At 38.6% G+C, this 25,977-nt stretch overlaps 4 protein-coding genes across 4 annotated transcripts; all 4 read left to right on the forward strand.

Moving 5' to 3' along the window:
* The first annotated feature begins 6,631 nt into the window (after nt 1–6,631).
* On the forward strand, nt 6,632–7,594 carry LOC148215484 (olfactory receptor 1M1-like). The gene has a single exon (XM_088143304.1). The coding sequence runs from the start codon at nt 6,632–6,634 to the stop codon at nt 7,592–7,594; it is 963 nt and encodes a 320-aa protein (XP_087999430.1).
* A 5,519-nt stretch (nt 7,595–13,113) lies between these two features.
* On the forward strand, nt 13,114–14,091 carry LOC103054615 (olfactory receptor 10A7-like). Its single transcript, XM_007441374.4, has one exon. It carries the CDS (start codon nt 13,114–13,116, stop codon nt 14,089–14,091), a length of 978 nt encoding a protein of 325 aa, XP_007441436.4.
* Nucleotides 14,092–18,040: 3,949 nt separating this feature from the next.
* Nucleotides 18,041–19,039, forward strand: LOC107326490 (olfactory receptor 6B1-like). The gene has a single exon (XM_015890469.2). It carries the CDS (start codon nt 18,041–18,043, stop codon nt 19,037–19,039), a length of 999 nt encoding a protein of 332 aa, XP_015745955.2.
* Nucleotides 19,040–24,610: 5,571 nt separating this feature from the next.
* LOC103054378 (olfactory receptor 11A1-like) lies at nt 24,611–25,579 on the forward strand. Its single transcript, XM_015890468.1, has one exon. The coding sequence runs from the start codon at nt 24,611–24,613 to the stop codon at nt 25,577–25,579; it is 969 nt and encodes a 322-aa protein (XP_015745954.1).
* The last annotated feature ends 398 nt before the right edge of the window (nt 25,580–25,977 follow it).

A 25,977-nucleotide genomic window follows, 5' to 3' on the forward strand; every position in this document is an offset into this window, starting at 1 on the left:
TTTCCATTCCATAACTGGTCTGAAACCTGACTAGAAAGGGATCCAGATAATCCGTTTCCTGCAGAACCCTTTGGAGCTGTGATGCCATCACTTTCTCAACCACCTTCCCCAATAAGGGGAGGTGGGAGACTGGACAAAAATTGTCCAGTACAGTAGTATCCAGGGAGGGTTTCTTGAGGAAGGGATGCACCAACGCCTCCTCAAAGGCAGCTGGAAACACTCCCTCCTGCAAGGATGTAGTAACCATCGCCTGGATCCAACCACATATCACTTCCCAAGCTACTTTCACCAGCCAGAAGGGGCATGGGTCAAGATGGCAAGTAGTGGCCTTCACAGTCCCCTGGATCCTGTCCACTTCCTCAGGAGCAACAGGATCAAACTGTTCCCAGATAACAGGGTAAGAACGGTCTTCTGGTATCTTCCCAGACTCCGCCCCATGCTCGGAGTCTAACTTGGAACAAATCCGAGCAACTTTGTCCTGCAGATGCTCTGAAAATTCTTCCGCATGGCCCTGCAAATGAACCCCCACATCCCCCTTGCCAAGGACGGACCTAGTGATCCTGACCAGCCTGCCGGGCAGCATTCTGCGGACGCGATAAGGACGGAGAAGTATGGGCACTTCACCGCTCTTATTGCCATAATAGAGGCCTTGATAACAGCTCTAACCTGTGTTCAGTCAGATTTGGTCTTTGTCTTCCTCCAGCAGTGCTCTAGACCTTCTTCAGCACCCTCAACTCCTCCATAAACCACGGGGAGTGTCGGGGCTAATGTGGAAAGAGAGGTCACATAGGCGCGATCCTGTCCAAGGCCTTGGCTGCCTCCCTGTTCCAGGAAGCAGCCAAAGCCTCTGCTGGACCATGCAGCAGATCCATGGGAATATCCCCCAGCTTCCTCTGAAACCCTGATGGGTCCATCAGGCACTGGGGGCAGACCAATTGCATGGGTCCTACCTCTCTGCAGAGGGGGATGGTATAGGAGAAACCCAGGGTCACCAGGATCTGATCTGACCATGACAATGGGGAAAGCTGCAAATCTCCCCTCAGATTACTTTGCCATTGCTCCAACAAGAAAACTAAATCTGGCATATGGCCACTGTGTCGGGTTGGGTCCCGCACAATTTCAGACAGGCCCATGGCTACCATGGTAGCCATGAACTCCTGAGCTGCATTTGAGGACTGCCCCAGGGACGGCAGGTTGAAGCCCCCCCGAACCATAAGCCTGGGGAACTCCACCACCAGCCCTGAGATGGCCTCCAGCAGCTCAGGCAGGCAGGCTGCCATGCAGCAGAGAGGCTGGTACAATAGCAGAACTCCCAACTTTTCATGGGAACCCAACCTAATGAACAGTGTCTCACAGCCAGAAACTTGTGGAGCAATGCCCCTGAAGTCTTTCTCACTCTTCTCTGCACTTGTTCTAGGGCCTCAGCATCTTTTTTGTATCATGGTGACCAGAACTGGACACAGTATTCCAAATGTGTCCTCACCAGTGTGGTGTAGAGCGGTAGTATCACTTCCAGGGATCTTGATACTATCCCTCTGTTGATGCAGCCCAGGAGTGCATTAGTTTTTTGGGCAGCTGCAGCACACTGCTGACTCATACTTCCATGGTGGTCCACCAGAACACCTAGATCCCTCTCATAGGTGCTAATCTTGAGCCAGGTACTGCTTATTCTGTACTTATGTATCTGGGTTTTCCTGCCTAAGTGCAGGACCTTCCTTTTATCTCTACTGAATTGCACCTTGTTAGATAGGGCCCAATGTTCAAGTCTGTCAAGATCCTTTTGAATCTTGACTCTATCTTCCACATTGTTAGCAATTCCTCCCAGTTTGTGTCATCCACAAATTTGATGAGTGCCCCTTCAATCCCCTCATCTATGTCCTTTATGAAGATGTTGAAGAGCACTGGGCCAACGACAGAACCTTGAGGTATCCCACTGCATATTTCCTCCACGTAGATGTAGTTCCATTAAGTCACTCATGTGGTTAGTCAGCCAACTGCAAATCTATCTGGAGTTGGTACTGTCTTTCCCACATTGTTCTATCTTGCCAAGAAGTAGGCTGTGGTCTACTTTATCAAATGCCTTACTAAAATCTAAGTATACTATATCCACAGCGTTTCCTTGGTCCACTAATTTAGTCACTTTATCAAAGAAGGCAATAAGATTTGTTTGGCATGACCTGTTCTTAACAAACCCATGCTAGCTTCTAGTAATCACCTTGTTCATTTCTAAGTGACCACAAACCCGCTGCTTGATTACCTTTTCCAGGGTTTTCCCAGGGATTGATGTCAAGCTGATTGGTCTATAGTTTCCTGGATCTACTTTTTTTTCTTTTTTAAAGATTGGAACCACATCAGCTGTTTTCCAGTCCTCTGGCAGTTGGCCTGTGCTCCAAGAGCTCTCAAAAGATTTCATTCAGTGGTTCTGAGATCACATCTACCAGCTCCTTCAGTACCCTGGGTGTAAACCATCTGGTCCAGGAGACATGAATTCATTCAGAGCAGCTAGGTATTCTCTAACCAATTCCTCACCTATTTTGACCTGCATTCTTCTTCTGTCTCCCACACTTCTGCTTTTGACAAGTTGGACTATTTTTTCCTTTTGATGAAGACAGATGCAAAAAAGGAATTAAACAGGTCTGCCTTCTCCCTGCTCCCCATCACCTTTTTGCAATCTTCTACCACTAGTGGACCAACCATTTCCTTGACTTTCCACTTGCTCCTTACATATAAAAAACAAACAAGCAAACAAACAAACCCTCTCATTTTTTGCATTTGTTGCAAGTCTTAGCTCAATCTGACCTTTAGCGTTCCTGACTCTGTCCTTGCAGATTTGGGCTATTTGCTGGTATTCTGCTGTACTTACAAGCCCACAAGTGTCTCTTTTCATTTTTATACTTGTCCTTTTTGTCCTTCAACTTTTCAGGGAACTTTTCTGCAGCCACGCTTCTCCAATACAGAAGGTCAACTCTTTCCATCCACCACTCTCAAATCTCTGTGTCATCATGCACAAATTTGCACTTTCCTCATACCCAGGTACAGAGATAGAGTCTCCCCATCTTTTTCTCTCCCATACCTTTGCTGAATACTGACATGCCATTCTGCGGCCATTAGCAGCCTAGCTGACTGCATGTTTCTTTGCTTTGCCCCATGCTAATAACATGGGAATTGGAGATGAATTCATGCTTCTAATTTAACAGGGGAAATGGTTTTGGAGGCTTCTGTTTGACCACTTCCATCTGAGTGTTAGCCCTTCAAGGTATATCAGACTAGGAATGAGCTCTCCGCTTCCCTTTAATTTGGTGAGAATGAGGGAAGGGCTTGTCTGAGATGTTTAGCCACATTACAGTTCTGCCCAGACCCAGGCCACTTCTATCTGACCATTACTTTGGTAGTGGCTCTTTCTCCTGTCATTCAAGGCCATTCCTTCTTTTCTCTACATTGAAATATGTTGAGACGTAGATCCTGCTATCTCCTCTTCATTCAGTACAACGAAGGCTGATATTTCTCACCTGAAGAAGAGTGACTGATCACTGTGCCCTGAGGCTGCCTGGCAGAAATATACATGATGGCCATTGTGACACCACTCTGAGGCTGCCTACCTCAACAGGAGAAACTGGCCATTGTGTTCTGATGTCGCCAGCCTAACAGGGGAGTGGTGGTGGTGGTGGTTGGGGGGGGGGAGCACTGTCAACTTCTGACTCATGTTTCTTGTTTTCAGGTGAAAAATTTTTCAACATGATTTTATTGTGATATTGCCTGCCTAAAACAGAAGCTTATATTATGTTAAATATAAGTTTACTTGGAGTTAAAATTCATCCATATAGAATTGTGGGGATGATTCTTGTATTGTTTCAAATTTTATAATATACCTTCAACTAGTCCATGTAGAGATTGAAATGTGTGACCAGTGAAATAAAGGAATCATGGTAACAATTGCATGGAGCAGATTTCAGTTAATACTAACCAAATCGTGGAGAGTGAATATTATGGATTGAACGAAATCCAAACTGTATCAGCAGACAGTACAATCAGTGTGCATGAATGTGCTCCTACAGACTCTCAGGATACATTTCCTGAGAAAGATTTCAACTGAATCAACTAGTCTTCCAAACTAATAAGCACTGAAGAAGACAGAGATCCCTAGATGAAATAATTAATATAGGCATCTTCTTTGGAGTTAAGAGATGGATTACATCATTCCTAATTAAACCTGAAGATGAACAACAAATCCCCTCCAGATCACTTATTTGAAGAGTACAGGGATAGTACTTTAGGGCTCTTATTTTTATAGTGGGGCTCACTATGCAGCCCATATACTACTATTTTTATAAATAGTGGTATGAAGAGCACATTATTTCCTGGAGGTTCTCTCAAAATTCTGACTGCTGGGAAATCTATGAATATGAGGCTAACCTGTGGCAAGTAACTTCTACCATTAGATACTGCTATATTTGGGGAGACTTGTTTTAACTTTGTCATAAGATGGACATAAGATGAGCTCCCTTATTTCAATCTATATTTAGAGTTTTACTCTGCTTCAAGGATGATTTGTTCAGCTACATTTCCCTTACCACTTCTTTGAAAAATGATAGGATTTGGGCATATTGTAGTCAATTTAAACTTCAAATGTTAGATTTCCAGCTTTTCTTTCTGTTGGGGGAAATAAAGTTTAAATTGCCTTTAGTTATCTAAGAATTTTAAAATTTACGTCAGTTTTCCCATTTCTACCTGTTAATTTGTAGTGGGAAATTCAGTGGGAAATACCAGTATTTTATAAGGGGATAATTTTGGGTGCCACTTTCAACACATTCCAGTGTAAACTCCAAGAAAGGATTATGCATAATTTCTTCCAGCCAGTATAAAACAGTTTTCTTACTGAACAAGATTACATGCAGATCTTGGATACATAGATGGGATTCTTCAACATCTATCCATATTTTTAATTTATCATTCAATCTAATAGAATAATTATGAAGTATATCATTGTGTTAGGGAATCCCCATCCCCATTTGAAGATTTTAAGATATAGTACTCTTCTAATTATATGTGGCCTTTTTAAACTGACAGAGGGAAGAAACCAATAGAGGCGAATATGTGTAGCTCAGGGATGAACTGTGCAATCCTTGGGGTTCTATGAGCTTGGTTGTTTTCTTGGAAACGTTTCATTACCTGGCTAGGTAACATCTTCAGTGCTAGAATGGGATGGGGTTTGCTGTCTATTTATGTATTGTGGCATGCCTTGCCAGTGCCGTGGGGGTGGGGGTTTTGTTTTTCTCCTCTGGTAGTTCCTTGATTAGCATATGTTTGCTGTTTGATTGTGTGCTGGTGGTAACCTTTGCTTATCTGGGTGATGATTGCTGGTGAAGCGATCTTCTGGTCTTTTGTCTCTTTTGAATAGTATGTAGGGTTTTAGGGTATGTAGGGTTAATAGTCTGTTGGTGGTTTCTGAGACATTTCTGATGTATGGCAATGTGATCCCTTTAAATAGCTTGTGTTGGTTGTGTTGTTGAGTGGTCAGGCACTTTTTGATAAAGTTGTATGGCTATCCATTTTGTTGGAATCTATCCATATTTTAAATGGATCTTTGAATCTAATAGAAAAATTATGAAGTGCAGCATTGTGTTAGGGAATCCACATCCCCCTCTGAATAGTTTAAGATATAGTACTTTTCTAATTATATGTGGCCTTTTTAAACTGAGAGATGGAATGAAGCTAGAGTTTCCCTTGAATGGGAGAGAATGATGTAGTGCACCAGAATTGCTACGAGATTCATCAGCAGCAGGTGATTTCTTACGGTGATGGTCAGAAATGATCCACCAATGAAGTTGATATTCTCAAATTGGGATTAAGCAAATGCATGGGTGATACTCCCAGGCATTAATCACAATCTTTGCAACCTTCAATACTGAGCAATATGCTTCTCTAGGTAAAGAGCAGAAACCAGGGCAGGACTGCCATATGTTACTATGATTACTTATTCTTCATTTGAAATCAAATGCAACTGTGTCAAATGTTCTTTCTGTTTAATTTTTGGGTTATGTACGATAACAGTGTCATTACTTTAGTGAGATCAAAGTCCTGGGGAGCCTTTTTCCATAAAATCCAGGATCGATTTTCCTTTGGTTACTTCCTTGATTAATCATTGTAAATTTGATTGTAATATCAAATTCATTTCCTGGGCTGATATACAATTCTGTATTTTACCAAGTGGAAGATTGCATGAGGAATACCAAGTGGAAGTATGGATGAGGAAGTATCCAGACAAACATATGGTAATCTTAAGAATGTTATTTTGCATCCTTACGAATATCACCATTGACACTGACAATAACCCTGGACCTTGGCTATGCTTTGTTTTTGGGATTGTGGGAAGTGTTCAAAATCAGTACCAACTCACTGTTAGTCTATTTCTTGTATTTGCCCATTTTTCAGGTCTTCTGATACTCAGAGGAAAAGATGGGTGAACACTGGAGCACAAGGTGTTTCCTGATGTCAATCATTGCTTTGATTTCATTCATCAGTTAAGAAGAAGAACCTGATAGGGACGTGGAGAGCTCTATGGCTGATTGTGGATGATGTCCTTTATTTCACCCAAGCTACAAGCTGAATGAGATGCAGTGAGCTAAACATAATGCTGGATGCAGAGACAGGAAACCAGTCAGGTATCACAGAATTCATCCTCTTGGGTTTGGGGAATGCTACGGAGCTGCAGCCTCTGCTTTTTTTGCTTTTCCTGGTAATTTATCTTGCAACAGTAACTGGGAACCTCCTCATCGTTATGCTAGTTGTAGCTGACCCACACCTTCACACCCCCATGTACTTTTTCCTTGGGAATTTGTCCTGCCTGGAGACCTGCTATTCTTCATGTATCTTGCCAAAAATGTTGATGAATTGGTTAACTGGAGACAGAACTATTACTGTGAGTCAGTGTCTAGTCCAATATTTTTTCTTTGGTTTCTTTGCAGCAGTAGAAACTTGTCTCCTTGCAACAATGTCTTATGATCGCTATCTGGCCATATGCAGACCTTTTCTTTATACTTCTATTATGAGTAAGAAGCTGTGTTTCCAACTTATGGGTGGAGCATGGCTGAATGGGCTAATAGTTAATAGCACCATAGTACTCCTGATCACTCAGCACACCTTTTGTGGACCGAATGTCATTGACCATTACTTTTGTGACTTCATTCCACTGACAAAGCTCTCCTGTAGTGACACAAGCTCACTCAAACTTGTTAGTATCTTCTCAGCCCTCATTAATATTGCCATACCATTTATTCTAATATTCACATCTTATATATTTATCATCACCGCCATCAAAAAAATCAAATCCAGCATTGGAAGGAGAAAAGCTTTTTCAAACTGTTCCTCTCATCTCATGGTGGTTTGTCTTTTTTATGGCACATTAATCATTGTCTACATGTTTCCAGACATCCCCACTCTAAGGCACTTTAACAAAATTTTATCCATGTTTTATACAGTCTTGACTCCTTTAGCCAATCCCATCATCTACACTTTAAGAAATAAAGATGTTCACAAAGCCTTAAGACGGCTTCATAATAAATTGATAACTTTTGGAAGAAGTTATTTGAAATGATTCTTTTCATCTAAGTAGATAAAGAGACTATCGAAACAGTTCTTTTTTTGCACTCAGAGCTACTAATTCATGTATGACTTTTTGGTCTCTTCCTTGGGGATTGCAGGGCTGCGATTGGTGATGTAGTGACAGTACTTGATTGATGGAGGTGATGTATACAGTTTGTTTTGTATCTTTTCATTACTCTTTCCAAGGTTTAAAACACAATATAACACCATTAAGCTTAACACTGCAAATTTGCTGCAAATTTAGAGTGGAAGATCTTTAATTTTGAAGGAACAGAAGATGGGAGTTCTGTAGATTCTCCCAAATGGGGATGAATCACTGTCTCTACTTCAATTTGCCCTGTCTTTGATGACCTTCCATCATCATGTAGATATTTCAGTAAGCTGTTTTGCTTGTCATGTTTCTGATAGTTGTAATCATCATAGTACGTTACTTTCTAAAAATTCCTCTTCTATCTTTTATCCCTTTCCCAGTCTTGGGAGGGGGAAAACAGAGAGCAGTTATGCTCTAGGGATCTTTGCCCTATACACACAGGCATACACACAAATACACTGTCAGCCTTGCACGGTAGGCTAGACAGGAAGCACACTCAGATGAACTAATTCTGCTTTATTGTAAGCTTACATTAACAGAACCTTGCAAGTCTGAAAGTACATTTGTCTCCTGTTGCCTTTACAGCCCTCGAAACTAGTAAGGGTCCCTTCTGAGATGTTTGACATGCCCACATTCCTGCAGTGGCCACATTCCTTCAAGAGTATGGACTTTGACCAGCTGGATCTGATCAATTTTGTTACAACCTCTCATTTTTTGCATATGTTGCAAGTCTTATCTCAATCTGAGCCTTAGACTTCTTGACTCTGTCCTTGCAGATTCGGGCTATTTGCTGGTATTCTGCTGTACTTACATGCCTCTTTCCATTTTTATACTTATCCTTTTTGTCCCTCAACTTTTCAGAGAGCTTTTTGTGCAGCCACGCTTCTTCAATACACAGGATCAAATCTTTCTATCCACCACTCTAAAATCCCTGTGTCATCATGCACAAATTTGCAGTTTCCTCATACCCAGGTACAGAGAGAGGGTTAAACTGAGAGAGGGAACAAAGTTATATTTTCCTTAAGTGGGAGAGAATGAGTTAAGTATCGGTAGTCCCTAGAATTGCTAAGAGATTCATTGTCAGAAGCAGTGATTTCTTATGATGAAGATCAGAAATGATCCACCAATGAAGTTGACATTCTCAAACTGGTATTAAGCAAATACATGGGCGATACTCCCAGTTATTAACCACAGTCACTGCAATCTTTGGTATATGTCCTTTTCATAAAATCCAGGAACATTTTTCTTCTGGTTACTTCCTTGATTAATCACTGTGTATTGATTCTAATACTAAGTTCATTGCCTGAGTTGATATACCACTCTATATTTTACCAAGTGGAAGTATGGGATGGGGGGGGGGGGAAGCATCTAGACAAACATGGTAATCTTAAGAATGATATTTTGCATCCTTACGAATATCACCATTGACACTGACAATTACCCCAGACCTTGGCTATGTTTTGTTCGCTTTTTTTTTTTTTAGAGAAAAAAATAATCTTGCATTTCATTCCTGATGGCCTATTGGGTTAAATGAAATATCTTCAGCCCTAGAATTTCAGACTCCATTCACTCCTAAATATCCCAGTGGGCACCTGGTTTCTGCTCAGGCTGCTCAAGTACGTTCCCCTTGCTTTCCAATTTCCCTGCCCAGGAGGAAAAGGCAAATGGAAGAGAAGAAACCTTTCCATTTCCCTTTCCCTTTCCCTTTCCTTTATTCTTATTTTTCAATATCCTTACAATGTACATGTGGTGAAATGGGAACCACGATGAGGAGACAGGGTAGTTGGAGATGAGATTACTTAGACCTGCAGGGTGGAATGTGTGAGAAGAAAGAGGCTCAGAATAACCTGCTCTAATGGGTTTGCTATCGGCTTTCACGTTTATGGTCTATTTCCCCAACTAGCAATAAAGATTCTTTGTGAAATTTAAGAGGTCAGATGAAGGGGCTTGAGAATAAAAACACTGACACTTTCATTTTATGAAACTGAAGTACCAGTACTTTTTTGTTGCATGGATACATGAGCCAATAGAAGAATGTAGGAAATGGAGGGACAAGCTATTCCTAACTTCTTTCACAATTATGGCATTTGAGTTCCCTAAAAGGAAAAGGCAGACATTGGTGGATCGATCCATATAAGAACAAATTGGCCATGTTTGCCTTTCCTGCATGGATGGGAAAAGCAAGAAATAGGGGCATGTTGAATCACATCAACATTAAACTAAACAGCAGCCCATCTCTATTGCCAGCTCATTGGAATCCAGACTGGGAGTTCTGAACTTGGCTTAAGAAACAGCCACATGCAGTGTGGAATCAGCTTAGGCTACAGGACGCAGGGCTGCCACAATCTGGTGTCCAAATTTTGTGTCATACAAGGATGGCACATGGGGGGAGTTGCAAATAAAAAGAAAGCATGATTCACTTGAAACTATAGGTGTGGGCACCAGTCTTGGAGTGGGGCAAGGTGAGTGCATAGAATGATTGTAACATCGACTAAATTTTTTTTCTGCAGGGGGCTAAGTGGAATTCTGCACAAGGATGTCTTGTATCCCAGCAGTGACCCTGATCCAATTTAAAGCTGCTCCTGTAGTCTCATGCCAGGCAGCAACAGAGGCCTTAGTCAAAGTGTGTAACAAACTCCAGGGAAAACCCCAAGATCCTTCTGAAACCCAGTAGGGACCATTAGATGTCTGGGGCAGGCCAATCAAATGGATCCTGCCTCCCTGCAAATGGAGGAGAGCACTTTGGTAAAATCCAGGCCTACCAGATAGTGATTTGCCTGTGACAAGGGACAGATGGAAACATACCCCAACTCCAGATCACATAGCTACTACCCTGAAACAGTGTGTGACCCTCTCTGTGGGTCGGGACCAAGATAAGCTGGGTCAGATCCATGATTGTCATGGTGGCCATGAACCCCTGCACTGCCTTTGAGTCTACCCTCAAGGGTGGCAGATTGAAGTCCCCCAGAACCAAGTCTGGGGTCTCTACCACCAGCCTGGAGACGGCCTTGAACAGAGTGGGCAGGGAGGCTTCAAAACAGCATGGAGGCTGGTACAGCAGCAGGACTTCCAACTGATTCTTAAGGCCTACCCTCACCAGTAAGGTCTCACACCTGGCTATCTGCAGGACAGCACCCCTGACAACCTTCAGAATCTCCTAATAGGCAAGAGCAACATTACCTCCCCAACAGTGGAGTTGTGGTTGATGTCTAACCTGAAACCCCTCTGGGCACATTTCAGAGAAGGGCACTCCACCTTCTTTGTCCAGACGGGTCTTGGTAATACATGCCAACCTGGATGAGGTGATTCTTATTAGAAGCTGACCTAATATTCAGCAGCACCAGCTGGAGTCCAGAGCCATCTATGATCTTGCTCTTGTCTTCAGACTAGCCTTTCATAGAACTACTGTACATGTTTCAAGTTTCATAGAGATTAACCTGAAGATGGGATAAATCAACTTCGGACAAGGTCATAGAATCTATTGTTAAAGATCCACTCCCCAGTCATTATGTTTCACTAGAAAGGATTGATGATTCCAAATTTCAGTGAAGAATCTGGGGGAAATTAAAAAAAAAAAAATGATCTGTAGAAAATGTCAAGAGAAAAAATAAGGAAATTCAAAGAGAAATATAAGAAAAGAAAATGATCAATACTTCCTCACATGTTACTACCTAATATTCATAGCCTGGTTTCTGAGGGTAGCCTACCCACCCACCAAGGGAAGTAAATGGAAGACCTGTGGTTTTTAATTGTCTATCGGTGAAGGTGACTAATGTACAAGCCAATTTTTCAACATGTAAAACTTTCAAGAAGAAAGTGTAGATGAGCTTTATTATCTGTGCATGAACGTGACTTTGCAGGATGCATTCTCTGAAAAATATTTCAAATGAGTTTACCAATCCTCAGAATCAGTGAACTCTAAATAAAACAGCAATCCCAAGGAAGAAGAATGAATGTGGGAATTTCCTTTTATGTGTCTAATTGAGTTGCATGAGAAAACAAGAAAATCAGCAACAAATCTCCCAAGATTAATTAACTTTAAATACTTTAAAGCACTTACAGTAGAAAAAGCTCTAGCTTGCCCAGAGAACAGGTTCTCCAGTAGTGATGTGGAGAAAAAACAATACTGAATCCTTGGACAACCTGCCAATAAAATATTGCTGAAAAAAATCCTATTTCATCCACAATTATATGTTGAAGAAGGATAATGCCCTCTTTCATGGCCTTCTTTTCTGTTCAAAATCAGATGGCTTTATAGTTCATACTAAGCCATAATGTGGATTCCTTTTATTTCAGCTTCATCTAGGAAGACAGTTTTTCTGGTCTGTAACCAAGGCACTGCAATTTCTTCAACATGTTACCATGCATTCATGCAATGTGTAAACCCAGCCCAGGGAAGATGAATTCAAAGGTTTGGACTCTTTTTCTCTTGGGCTGATTTTGTGAAACTATATGGTGATGTCATTCAGGGAAGATAACCTCCTAGATGCTTGCCAAGGAATACTTTTTTCTATCACTGATGGCTTTGTAATAAGTTTTACTTTGCAGTTTCCTCTTCCTGGATAATATCTTAGGTAGAAGTTGATTCCGGAATGCCCCAAGAAAAACATTTCTTTTTTTACACCACAGAGAAGCACTTGACTAATTAATAAAATATAGGCCTGTGAATACTAACAAACTTATTATTGAAAAGTTTAGAAAATTATGTATTAGCCTTTGGTAACATAAAAGTCACTTGGCTGATTTATTTGCAAGCTTTCCTAATTTGTTATAAAGAGTAACTATGTAACTCTGTTCTCATTTTCAAACAGGTATAATGACAATGTGTTAAACATTCCACGTCACTTGCAGAATGTCCTAGTTCCATGTTAATTTTAGTTCCAGTGTCATCTTTCCTCAGGTGCTTCCCTCGGTAAATAAATGTTATCTTTTTGGGGATTCCAAGACCAATGTATTCCAAAAATTAGAAAGGGTTCTGGGGTGTGTAACTCGATATACTGCAGCCAGTTTGTACATATCTAACATATCTTCTAACTGATGTTATTGAGAGCTTCACGCTGGTTTCCAGAAAAGTGATCCAACGTTTTGGAATTACTTATGTCACATTGACCACAGTTTACAAATCTGCAGAGGACAGATAGAATGTAAGTTTGGTAGGGGGAAAGGAAATGGAAATGCTTGATGCCCTGAACTATACTGCTTTCCAAAGTAGGCACAAACAAAATAGTTTTGCTACTTTTAAACATAAAATCCCAGCTATCCTGCTATCTCAGTGAACTTATGGTCAGTAAGAGCTACCAATGTTCTCAGGATATTTTCAAATTTTCAAGAAACTGATAGGAAAAGAGGTATTTCATTTATTGGCCTTTGAACCTGTCTGCTTCTTGGTCTGTATTCTAGAAATGATTGATATTTGATGAATGGAAGAAATTTTGGATTCAGAAAAAGGAAACCAGACGAGGATCAGAGAATTCATCCTTCTGGGTTTTGGGAATCTCCCTCAGCTACAGCCTCTCCTTTTCTGGTTCTTCTTGGTGATATATCTGATGACAGTAACCGGAAACCTCCTCATCTTTATCATAGTTGTAGCTGATCGATACCTTCATAGCCCAATGTACTTCTTCCTGGCAAATTTGTCTTTCCTGGACACTTGCTATAGTTGTAACTTGCTACCTAAAATGTTGGCCAATCTGCTGACTGGTGAGAAAACTATTACTGTGATTGGGTGCCTAGCCCAATATCATTTTTTCTGTCTTTGTGGGACTACAGAAACATATATTTTGACTGCAATGTCTTATGACCGCTTTCTGGCAATTTGTAGACCTTTGCACTATGCTTCTATTATGAATAGGAAATTCTGTTTCCAACTTATGGTAGGGGCATGGGTAAGCAGTTTAACATTTAATGCCATTTTTGTAGCTCTCATGACTCAATTATCCTTTTGTGGGCCTAATGTCATAGACCATTACTTTTGTGACTTTCGTCCACTAGAGAAACTGTCCTGTACAGATACCAGTCTCACTGAACTTTTCTCTTTTTGCATATCCATTATTTTTGTAGTTGTTCCATTTCTTTTGAGCCTCATTTCTTATATTTGCATCATTGCTACCATCATCAAAATCCAGTCCACCATTGGAAGGCAAAAAGCCTTCTCAACCTGCTCCTCTCATCTCATGGTGGTTTGCCTCTTTTATGGCACATTAATCATTGTCTATACTTTGCCAGATATCCCTTCCTTGAGACAATTCAATAAAATCTTCTCCATTTTCTATACAATGATGACACCTTTGTTCAACCCCCTTATCTATACTTTGAGAAACAAAGAGGTTCACAAAGCCCTAGCACGACTTTTTAATAAAAATATAATTCTTGGCATTTCTCTTCACTTATTTAGATAGCCAAAGTTTAATTGGGGAAATAAAAAAATTGGTGTCAATAATAGGCTGATATTCTGTTTAGCAGTATTCACTGAGAAATCAGAATGGATCATGGTGGGGATAAGATTTAATAATTTTGCTTCATTCACAGTCCTCTTCTCCCCACATTTTTGAGGTGGTTCTGCCCCACTTCCTGCTGCAGTTCCATCTATTTGAAAAAAAAATCTTTATCACCCCCGCCCATCCACCCACCTACCCACCCACATACATACATAGATACATATAATTGAAGATTTGAATTATAGTAATAACAACCAATACAAGCTAAACTCAAAGAGAGAAAGTATAAGAAAGTAAAAAGGAAGAAAGAAAAAGTAAAAAAGGAAGAAAGAAAAGAAAAAGGAAAGAGTGAAATGAACAGAAAAGAAATATGAGAAATATGGAAGTTGTAAATAACCCAGATATACCAACAAATCTTAAAAAAAGATGAAAAAAAGAAGAAATCTGCATTTAATCTTCAACAAAGATAAAAAACCATTCCAATTCACACCATCATCAGTAAGGAAGGATCTCAAATTTCATAGTGCCATGAACTTTATGAACCAGTAAAATTTCAAAGAAATTTGGGCTTTCTCACCACCTGAATATTAAAATTTCAGGAATCAGTTCTATATAATATAGTTTCATTTAAAAAAAAATGAAAATTTTGAGTCCTGCAGTAGTTTTGTAATAAAACTGATCAATATTCTATTTAACAAATGCCTTTCTGTATTAATGGCATTTCTTGATAGTAAAAAGCAAAAATAAATGAATAAAAAAACCTGTCCTGTTTGATTTAATTACAGAATCAAAGATTAAGAACAGTAGCTTTATATACCTCTTTTTCTGTGAATAGTGAAAATATAAATGTTTAAACTTTCTTTTCTCCTTTAGTTAACTCCTGCCTCCCACTCTTACTGCTGATATGATACAAAATTAAAGAATTTAAAGAATTAACTGACTATTACCAATTGAGAGGGATTAGTCACAATCCTAATGTGCCTGGTCCCATTTGTACTTAGAATGAAGTTGCCATATCTGAATGCTGATAGCTGTAATTTCAAAATTTAGGAGAACTTGCATCCACAAGCCACAGTTATGCACATCAAATTGTACTAAAAAGAAATCAATAAAAGCTAAATTCTTCATTAGGTCCTTAAGTCCCAGTATTTCCATGGAATGAGAGCTAATGTATAAGCATACATTTTTCCTGCAGTCTGCCTGAGAAACTGTCCAAAAAGCTCAGAGCACAGACTTAGCTGTAACAAGTGTGAGAATCAACAACCCATTGTCACAAGCCAGGCGGATGTGGCTAGATTATACCAGAAATTACCAGAAATGAATATTTGTCTCCCTCGCAATGCATTTATTTTAAATAGATGCCATTTGTAGTATAACCCCATGTGTTTCCATTAAAATGAAGTCTCGTCCAATGGAATTTACTCTCAGCAAAGAAGGTTTTATAAGAATAGGGCTGTGCCATGTCAAACTAACGATCCCTTTCAGTGTCCCCATTGTGAATGAGTAGGAACTACTTGTTACTCTGTCTTCCCTGTGCCTCCAGAATGCTGAAAAACATTGTCTTATTACAAGTTATCAAGAAACATTGAACTGTCAATTTATTTCGCTTTCTTCCAACAAGTCAAAGAGGAAGAGATTTGGCTTTTTTTTTTTTCCAGGGTGAAAAATATCTTTAGGCTTTCCCAAAACTCCATATTGAAAGATTCACAGAGATTAACCTAAAGATGAGATAAATGTGATAATTTAGGCAGGATGAGATGATAACGCTTAGACAAGAATATGGTTCCATTGCTAAGAGTCCAATCATTATGCACTATAGCAGATGAATGATTCCGAGTTTCAGTGAAGATTCCAAGGAGAAATTAAAAAAAAGTGATCTACCAAAAAATTAAGTAAGCTCAAAGAGAGACCTAAGAGAATTTAGAGAGAGAAATAAACAATTTTTTCAAAATTCTACTACCTAACAGTCATAGCCTGATAGCACACAACAATATAGTCTCTGTGGGCAGTATGTAATCTAATTGAAGAAAATAAATGCAAGATTGATGGTCCACGCCTTTCCCATAGCACAGGACAGCTAATGAACAAGAGACTTTTGCAACATGATGATGGTAGAAAGTATGGGTCTTATTATTGTGGATGAAAGTGACCCTATGTACTGTCAGGACGACCTGCCTGAAAAAGATTTCAAATGGGTCAATCAATCTTCAGAATCAGGAAGCTCTAAATGACACAGCAATGCCAAAGAAGAATTTACGTGGGAATCTCCTTTTCGGTGCATAGCTGAGTTGCATCAGAAAAACAGAAAATCAGTGACAAATCTCCAGGGATTAATTAATTATATATACTTAGAAACACTTCTGTCTTATAGCAGAAACAGCTCCTGTTTGCCCAGAGAACAAATCCTCCAGCAGTGATGTAGACACAAACAATACTGAATCTTTGGACAATCTGCTATTAACAAAGTGCAAGGAAATTCCAATTCCAGAGACAATTATGCATTAAAGAAGATTGATGCACTCTTTCACGGCATTCTTTTCCCTTAAAGTTTAGATAGCTTAGCAGTTTGTACTGAGCCATATTATGCTTTCATTTTATTTCAGCCTGATCTGCGAAATCAGCCTTCGTGGCTTTTAAACAATGTTTCATTATTTATCCTATGTGTGAGCCCAGCCACTGTTAAAACATAACATGCATTCATGTAATGTGTAAAGCAGTACAGGGAAGATGAATTCAACTTGTTGGGACCCTTATTCTTGTGGGATAATCTGGTGAAAATATATGGCAGTGTCCTTTGGAGAAGATAAACTTCTGGATGCTTGAAAAATAGATTTCTTTGTGCCACAGGTGACCTTTTTAAGATTTAGTATGCATTCATCTTCTGGATTGCTGTCATTTGTACAACGTAATTCAGGAATGGCTGAAGAAAAACATTTGTTCTTCACATAGTAACAGAACGGTTTCTCATTTTCATTCCTATCCAAAGTTTGATTACTGCTTATGGGAACCATCAGACAGTGAGGTAATACAGTGCAGATTTTTCCAGAGCTCAATAGAAAAATGAATAGAAGATAGTTCTATGAGTACTAGTTTTTTTTTGGTGCCTTCATGTTAATCTTGACTCCTGGTGACTGCCGGGATGAATCCCTCCTCTAATCTCTTTATTCAAACAGACAGAAAATTATGTATTAGAGTCTAGTTTTGCTTTGTGGTAGATGGAATTGGTGGAAAGACAAGATTGTTTTATTAATACCACATGAAATACTGTAAGTATGTTGCACACTCTTCTCATTTTTCAAATAAACGTAATTACAGTGTGTTTGTTGTTCCACGTCTCTTCTGCAATATCCTACGGATGTCATTATTGAGTCCAGTCTCATCTTTCTTTAGGTGCTTCTCTTGGTCAATAATGCTATCTTCTTGTTGAATCCAAGACCTATTTCCTACAAAAGTAGAATGGGTTGTGAGTTGTGTGGGGACAACCATATACACAACCCCAGTTATCTTGGGTATATAGTATGTATCACAACAAAACTTCTAGAAAAGTTCATGTGGCTTTCGAGGAAAGGAATCCCAATGTTGTAGAATTACTTATTTCACCCTGAGCACATTTTAGAGTTCCAGAGAGATTTATCTGGGAAAGGGAAGAGAAATGGAAATGTTTGAACCCCTGAATCATATTGCTCTCCAGGATAGGGATGAGGCAAAAGTGTAATTGTGCTAATTTTAGCTGTAAAATCCCAGCCATGTTGCTATTTGAATGAAATAATGGTGAATATCAGCTAACAACATTCTCAAAATATTATTAACAAATTAACAAGAAACTTTGAGGAACAGAGTATTACATAACCCTACCTTTGAATGTGCCTGCTTCTTGTTGTATATTCTAGATCTGATTGATATTTGATACATGGAAGAAATTCTGGATTCAGAAAATCAAAACCAGACAAGCATCAGAGAATTTATCCTCCTTGGTTTTGGGAATTCCCCTCAGCTGCAGCCTCTCCTTTTCTGCTTTTTCTTGGTGATTTATCTGATGACAATAACTGGAAACATCTTCATCTTTCTTCTAGTTGTGGCTGATCAGCAACTTCACACACCAATGTACTTCTTCCTGGCAAATTTGTCTTTCCTGGACGCTTGCTATAGCTGTATCTTGCTACCTAAAATGTTGGTCAACTTGCTGACTGGTAAAAGAACCATTACTGTGACTGGATGCCTAGTCCAATATCATTTTGTGTGCCTTTGTGGAACTACAGAAACATATATTTTGGCTGCAATGTCTTATGATCGCTATTTGGCAATTTGTAGACCCTTGCACTATGCTTCTATTATGAATAGGAAATTCTGTTTCCAGCTTATGGCTGGGGCATGGGTGAGTAGTTTCATATTTGATATCATTCTGGTGGGTTTTATCACTCAGTTATCCTTCTGTGGGCCTAATGTAATAGATGATTACTTTTGTGACTTTCGTCCACTGGAGAAATTGTCCTGCACTGACACAAGTCTCATTGAACTCATTGCTTTTTGTGAAGCTATTATTTTCATAATAGTTCCATTTCTGTTGACCATCACCTCTTATATTTGCATCATTGGCACTATCGTTAAAATCAAATCCACCACTGGAAGGCAAAAAGCCTTTTCAACCTGCTCGTCTCATCTCCTGGTGGTTTGCCTCTTTTATAGCATGTTAATTATTGTCTATGTGTTGCCAGATACTCCCTCCCTCAGACACCTGAATAAAATCTTCTCCATTTTCTATACAGTCATGACATCTTTGTTCAACCCCCTCATCTATACTTTGAGAAACAAAGAAGTTCACAGAGCCCTAAGACGACTCTTTAATAAAATGAGAATTCTTCGCATGAGTCATCTGAAATTTTCAATTTCTGTTCACTTTGTTAGGTAGCCAAAGTTTCATTGTAAATCTTAAAATTTGATATACGAGGCTGCTTACTTTAAAAGTTGTTTTAAACGTTTCATCTTTTGTTACCAGGATGTAGAAATTTGTCTGCAGTCTCTTATCCATTGCATATTATTTATTTCACTATTTTCAGTGTGTTTCCATAGTTCCAAATACCTTAAATGTGTTATATAATCCTAAGAAGAAATAATTCACTGTGCTTGATAATTGTTCAAAAGGTGGCTTTGTTTTTATATTGCATCCTACTGACATGTTTAGCTGTGATTATATATTTATGTATTTTGTTTTATTGTTGTAGCTGCTTGAAACATACTTCTGGATATAAACTTGGTATAGAATTAGTGATCAAAGTCTTTTCCTTCCTTCAGATTGCAAGCAGAGAATAATCTTTAGAAACTAACAAGAGTGTCCTTTCTGAAATAGAGAAAAAGTCAGACCATAAACAGTGTGGTGTGGAAATCCTGTACTCATACCAGGACCTAACCTTTTCATCCAGTGGTCTCTGATATACATCAACTCATTTCCATTATTCAAGGAGACATCAGTAGATACACGAGTGTTAAAATAGGTGACTACCACTTCCAGACATAGTCCTTCATGCTGTCTTTTCAAAATGAGAAGTGCTGAAGTAGTTAATAGTCAGGATATACCAAGAAATTGTAAAGGAGAAGGAGAAGGAGAAGGAGAAGGAGAAGGAGAAGGAGAAGGAGAAGGAGAAGGAGGAGGAGGAGGAGGAGGAGGAGGAGAAGAAGAAGAAGAAGAAGAAGAAGAAGAAGAAGAAGAAGAAGAAGAAGAAGAAGAAGAAGAAGAAGAAGAAGAGATCTATATTATTTCACAAAGATTAAAATAATACTGCAAATGCACAATACTGCAAATGCACAATCCCATTTAATAAGGAGGGGATTTAAAAAATGAACCACTATGAACCATGAACCACCAACATTTCAAAAAGGCTTGAATTTATTCACCACTAGATATCCCAAATTCAGAAATCTCTTCTAAATATTAGAGTTTTAATAAAGTAAATTTGAAACCATTGAGAAATATAATCGTTTTGTAATAAAACAATGGCAGAAAATATATTCTATTTAAATCATTCTTTTTGATACAAAGGCATTTTTGATAACAAAAAGTTAAAGGAAAAAATCCTGGTTGCTTTGCTAAGGAACAGTAGCTTTGTATCCCTCTTTCTGAATGAATGGGGAAAATATAAATGGATAGTTACATTTTTTCCTTTGTTTACCTCCTCCCCAATTAATATTGCTGATATGGTAAGCAGTTAAATAATTAAAAATAAATCTAAAGCTCTAATTATTTAAGAGGCATCAGTCACAATCCTAAAGTGATTGGCTCTACCTCTGCTTAGAATGGTGTTTGTAACAGAGTTTTGTGTCCTGAGTTCCACAAAACTAAATGGGGAAGCAAACAGATTGACATTTAGGAGACATTGTATCCAAATAATTATGCTTTTCTTCCCACTATGTGTGGATCAACCAGCTTCTTTGGGCAGAACAGAAAAAAGGTGAGGTATTAGAGTAGCTGAAACAAATGTAGAATTTAACAACCTATTGGCATAAACCAGATTGAACAGACTTGGTAATACCCCTGAGCAGACATAATTTCTGGGTTTCTCAATTGATTTCTCTTCTCTGCTTCCAGTAGAAGAACATCCCAATGCACAAGTTGAATTTGCAGAGTTCTTACTGAAATATCCTCTATATTGCCTCTGATTTCATGCTATTCTTTTGGACTAAGGACTTTAGCTAGGGAATCTGTGTGACTTCAGTTTAATTAGGGAGGTTCATAGAGGAATATGAAGATAAGCTGTCTTGAGTGTTGTTTCAGAGCAGAAAGACAATGGAAATGGTGTATATCATATATGTATAGAAGCCTAGTTTAATATGTGATAGACTATGTTCATACACTTAAAAGAAAAAGACTTTGATTGTGATTTCATGCCCACATTGCCTCTGTTTCATCTTCAGTCTTGATACTTCTTGCTACTTGTGAGGTATTGCCAGTAGAAGGGCCAATGTTTGATGCAGGACACCTATTTTTTCACCTGAAAGGTGAAGAATTTGACACTCATGCAACAAAACAGTAAACATGCTTGGATCCCTTCTCACCTATGACAAGCTATGGCTTGAGTAATTTTTTTTTCAGCTTTCTTCTGTAGAAACTATGCATTTGAAATATCTAAACTCTCTGAGTTACTGAGATAACCAATCATTTTAGGATTTTCAGGCAAATGCTTCTGTACACATTTATCAGATAAAGGAATGCACTGCAGGGCTGGAGACTTCATTTACTCAGTCTCTGAGTCATCCTTGCATGATTGAATCTATATCTCCTATCACAATATTTTATCCTGTTAATTCCTGAGACCCAGGCTAAGAGTCTGATTGATCCCTGAAAGAAATTGACCATTGTGTCCTGATGCTGCCCACCCGAGTAAAATGGATGGTTTTGCCAATTTCTCTTGCCTTCAAGTGAGAAGTTGTCCAGCGTGATTTTGTAGTGGTATTGCCTGGCTAAAACAGAAAGCATTTATCTTCATTATGATTTCACAACAGGAGTTTGAACATTGCCTTCCAGTTGAGTTCACGGACACTGGGCTCAGTACAAGTGCTTCTTCTACCCGTACATTCTCTTCTGTTAATTCCTGAGGGCAGGCTTTTCAGTTTTTGAATCTGAAAAACAGACTGATCTCGAACAGAAAGTGAACACTGTGTCTGACGCTGACTGCCAGAAATAGAAATGATGGCCACTGTTACACCATAACAAGGCTGCCTTCCTGAAGAGAAGAAACTGACCACTGCGCCCTGATGCTGGAAACAGAAAGACCATTGTCACATCACAGTAAGGCTTCCAATTGGAGTTGACGCTTGTGTCTGAGTACAGGGAGTGGCTCTGCATATGTCAACCCTAACCCTAACCCTAACCCTTGCCTTCAGGTGAGAAATTATCCAGTGGGATTTTATAGGGATATTGCCTGCCTAAAACAGAAATAAGATCTCTTGAGTAGGACATCAAGAGATCTTGATCAAAGACTTCTCTTTTATTTAATTCAGTATAAATTTACTTGGAGTTAAAAATCACCATCCAGACATTAATAGATTATTCTTGTACTATTTCAGATTTTGTAGTACTTTGTACTTTGCTTATTTGTAATACTTGTCATATTTCCTTTATTTGTAATACAAATAAACACTCTCCATCTAATCTGAAAGACTGCTTTCCTTGCAGATTGAAAAGTGTGACCAATGGAGTTAAAAAAAATGATCACTACAATCATCTGGAAGTACATTACAATATCTTTTCCAAGATAACATGGAACCAAAGAATGGAGAGCAAATATGGACTGTATGAAATACAAACTGTGTCAACAGATCCTACAGGTCACTTGTCATCATGTGTGCATGAATGTGACCCTGCAGACTCTCAAGATGCATTTCTTGAGAAAGATTTCATTTAGTCTTCTGAAGTAAGATGTTTTGAGCAAGACAAAAATCCCAAGGAGAAATAATTAATGTAAATAATACTCTTTGGGATTTAGGAGACTGGCTGCATCTTACAGGTTCTTCTGAAAAGCAGAAGATCAACAGCACATCTCCCTCATTTACCTTAAATGCTTGTGAAAGGTATTTTAGGGGCATTTATTTTTATAGTGGAGAATGTTGTGACAGTGTGTACTGTCATTTTTTTGCCAGTAATTTTGAGATGTAGCAATAGTGAGGGATAGGACATACGAATTTGACAATCACTTGTGGCAGGTAAGTTCCAGTCAGCTTTTATTGGTCAACATTGTGACTCAGGACCCTTCAGTCCCTTCATCCCTAAAATTGAGACAAGTATGATGGAAACTAACTCTGTAATTTAACATTAACTCACTTTGCCACATCATTTTTATATCAGTATGTTCTAGACTCTAAAATAGCGTTGACCTGATTATTTGCAAATATGATGTACCTTTGTTTAGTGAGCATAGCCATCTTACATGTCTATGGCCTTTGGAAAGATGACCTGGTAATCTGGTCTGCTCTGGGCTTGGCCATCTGGACAAATGTTGACTAGGATTGAGTCCAGTCTTGCTTGACATTGCACTAGATTCACTAAATGACTCAGTTTGTCGTTCTGAGAAAGGCTGCAATAATTTATGGTGATAATCCCAAATAATATTCCAGTTTAGTGTTCTTGAAGTGGGATAAGACTATTTTGTGGGGGATAGTCTCAATAGCTCTTAGCTATAATGACTATGATTTCTTGTACAAAACCATATGCTTTTGCAGGAAGATCCACAACAATCAGGGCAAGATACGGACACATATTTCTGTAAGTGCGTAAAGAAACTATTTGTTCAATATATAATTTATTTATCAGCAAACAAGATAAAAGAAACATAATAAGATAATATAAAGGTAAGATGACATTGGCAATGAATGAATAAATAAAAATATGTTATTCTATGGAAAGTCTAAAAGCAATCTTTGACCACAATTATACCTTCCAATGCATGTTTCCCAATCTGAAACTGAGGCAAATGCTACTTCTCAGTCTAAGGTGAGTTAATAGCCATGATGACAATTGGCTGTTAATAGTATTTTCTTCATTAAAGGTGAGGAAACAAGTGGTCATCATCCTATGTGTATGATTTCTTTTGTATATATCAATTCTATGCTGCATGAAGGAAGATTTCTGCTTCCCAATGAGCATGATTTGATGTCAGTCACTATTAAACATTCTGGAAGAATTTTAAGGACAGATTGGAAAAATATTAAATTATCATGATCACTTCTTTCTTTTCTGAAATCAAGGGAAATAATATGAATTAATGTTCAATTAATGTTTATTCTGTTTTTACTGTTTTTACTGTAAACCACCCAGAGTCACTCAGCAGTGTAATGGATGGAAATATAAATAAAAAATAAATAAATCATTCTTTCAATCTCATTGTTTCGATCAGATTTAATTAACACTCATATCTTATGCACAGACCTGAATATCCCTTTCCAGGAATATTTTTCCTCTGGTTAGAATTCCTTGATCAGTTGTAACTTTAGTACCTGAGTTAATATCCAATTGTATACTTTAGGATGGGGAAGTAGGGATGAAGGAGTATCATAGACAAATATCCAAGTAGTCTTAACAGTATTATTTTGTATCTTTCTTTAATATCACTATTGTTACTAACAACTATACAAGACTGAATTCCTGTATCTGCTACAGGTTTTGTTTACGGGGGTGTTAAACATTACAACCGACTCAGTATATTTCTCATAATTCTCATTTTTTCAGGCCTTTGGATACCCACAGAAAAAGATAGATGGACAAAAGGTTCCTTCTGAGGTCAATCACCACTATGATTTCATTTACTAGTTAAAAGCCTTATCAGCAGGTGGAGAGTTGTGATGGTTCATTGTAAATGACATCTTTTATTCCAAACTGCAGACAGCTTTTGGAAATGGGAATTTGGGGACTTTAACCTATGCAGTGGAGAATTCAGATTCAAGATTTCCTGATTGCATTCTTTTGCATGACATTTAGAGAACAGAAAAAATGCTGGATGCAGAGAAAGAAAATGTGACAGGCATCACAGAATTCATCCTCCTGGGTTTAGGGAATTCGACGGAGCTGCAGCCTCTGCTATTCTCGCTATTCCTGGTGATTTATCTTGTGACAATAACTGGGAACTTCCTTATTCTTGTGCTAGTTGTGGCTGACCCACACCTTCACACCCCCATGTACTTTTTCCTGGGGAATTTGTCCTGCCTGGAGATGTGCTATACTTCATGTATCTTGCCAAAAATGTTGACCAGTTTGTTAACTGGAAACACAACTATTACTGTGAGTCAATGTCTAACCCAATATTATTTCTTTGGCTCTTTTGCAACTGTAGAAACATGTCTCCTTGCAGCAATGTCTTATGACCGCTATCTGGCTATATGTAGACCTTTCCTTTACACTTTCATTATGAGTAGGAAACTATGTTTCCAGCTTATAGCTGGGGCATGGCTAAATGGGTTAATAGCGAATGGCATCACTGTGTTTCTGCTTACTCAGCTATCCTTTTGTGGCCCCAATGCCATTGACCATTACTTTTGTGACTTGACCCCACTGGAAAGATTATCCTGTACTGACCCAGGCTTGCTTGAACTCATTGTCTTTCTCCTTTCCTTCATTGATGCTGTGATTCCATTTATTCTGACAATCACATCATACTTGTATATCATCATTGCCATTGTAAAAATCAAATCCAGCATTGGAAGGCAAAAGGCTTTTTCAAACTGCTCCTCTCATCTCATGGTGGTTTGTCTTTTTTATGGCACCATTATCATAGTCTATTTACTGCCAGACACTTTGACTCTGAGATACCTCAATAAAGTCTTCTCCATCTTTTACACAATCCTGACTCCTTTGGCCAATCCTGTCATCTATACTTTAAGAAATAAAGATGTTCACAAAGCTTTAAGACGGATTGACAAGAAATTGAGAATTTTTGGAAGGAGTTATATCTTTTGTTTATGAAGTAAAATTGTAAAATAGCTGCTAAACAGAGACAGATGCCTTTTTTGCAACCAGAGCTCCTAATACAATTTTGACTGTTTTTCCATTCCTGCAGGACTGCAGAGCTGTGGCTGGTAATAAAGCAACATTGGGGTGGAGGGATTAACCTATATAGATAATCTTGATTTTTTTTTCATAAGTGTTTTGCAAGGTTTAAAGAGCCATATACCTGCCTTAAGTTTAACACTGCAAATCTGCCATTTAGTCTTGTAGCAAAGTATGAAAAACAGACAGCAGAAAATTAGCTATTTCTTGTAAGCAGTTTTTGGGAGTAATTCTTTTTATTTTAGTAGATGAAGTCTTGAGTAGAGATGCTGGACTAGTTACCTTTTTTCAGTCAGAGCTACTAATTAACTGTC

Source organism: Python bivittatus, unplaced genomic scaffold (genome assembly GCF_059951505.1).
Source record: "Python bivittatus isolate LINGU-HERP-01145 unplaced genomic scaffold, Pbiv_v1 ctg000410_np1212, whole genome shotgun sequence".
Classification (NCBI taxonomy): domain Eukaryota; kingdom Metazoa; phylum Chordata; class Lepidosauria; order Squamata; family Pythonidae; genus Python; species Python bivittatus.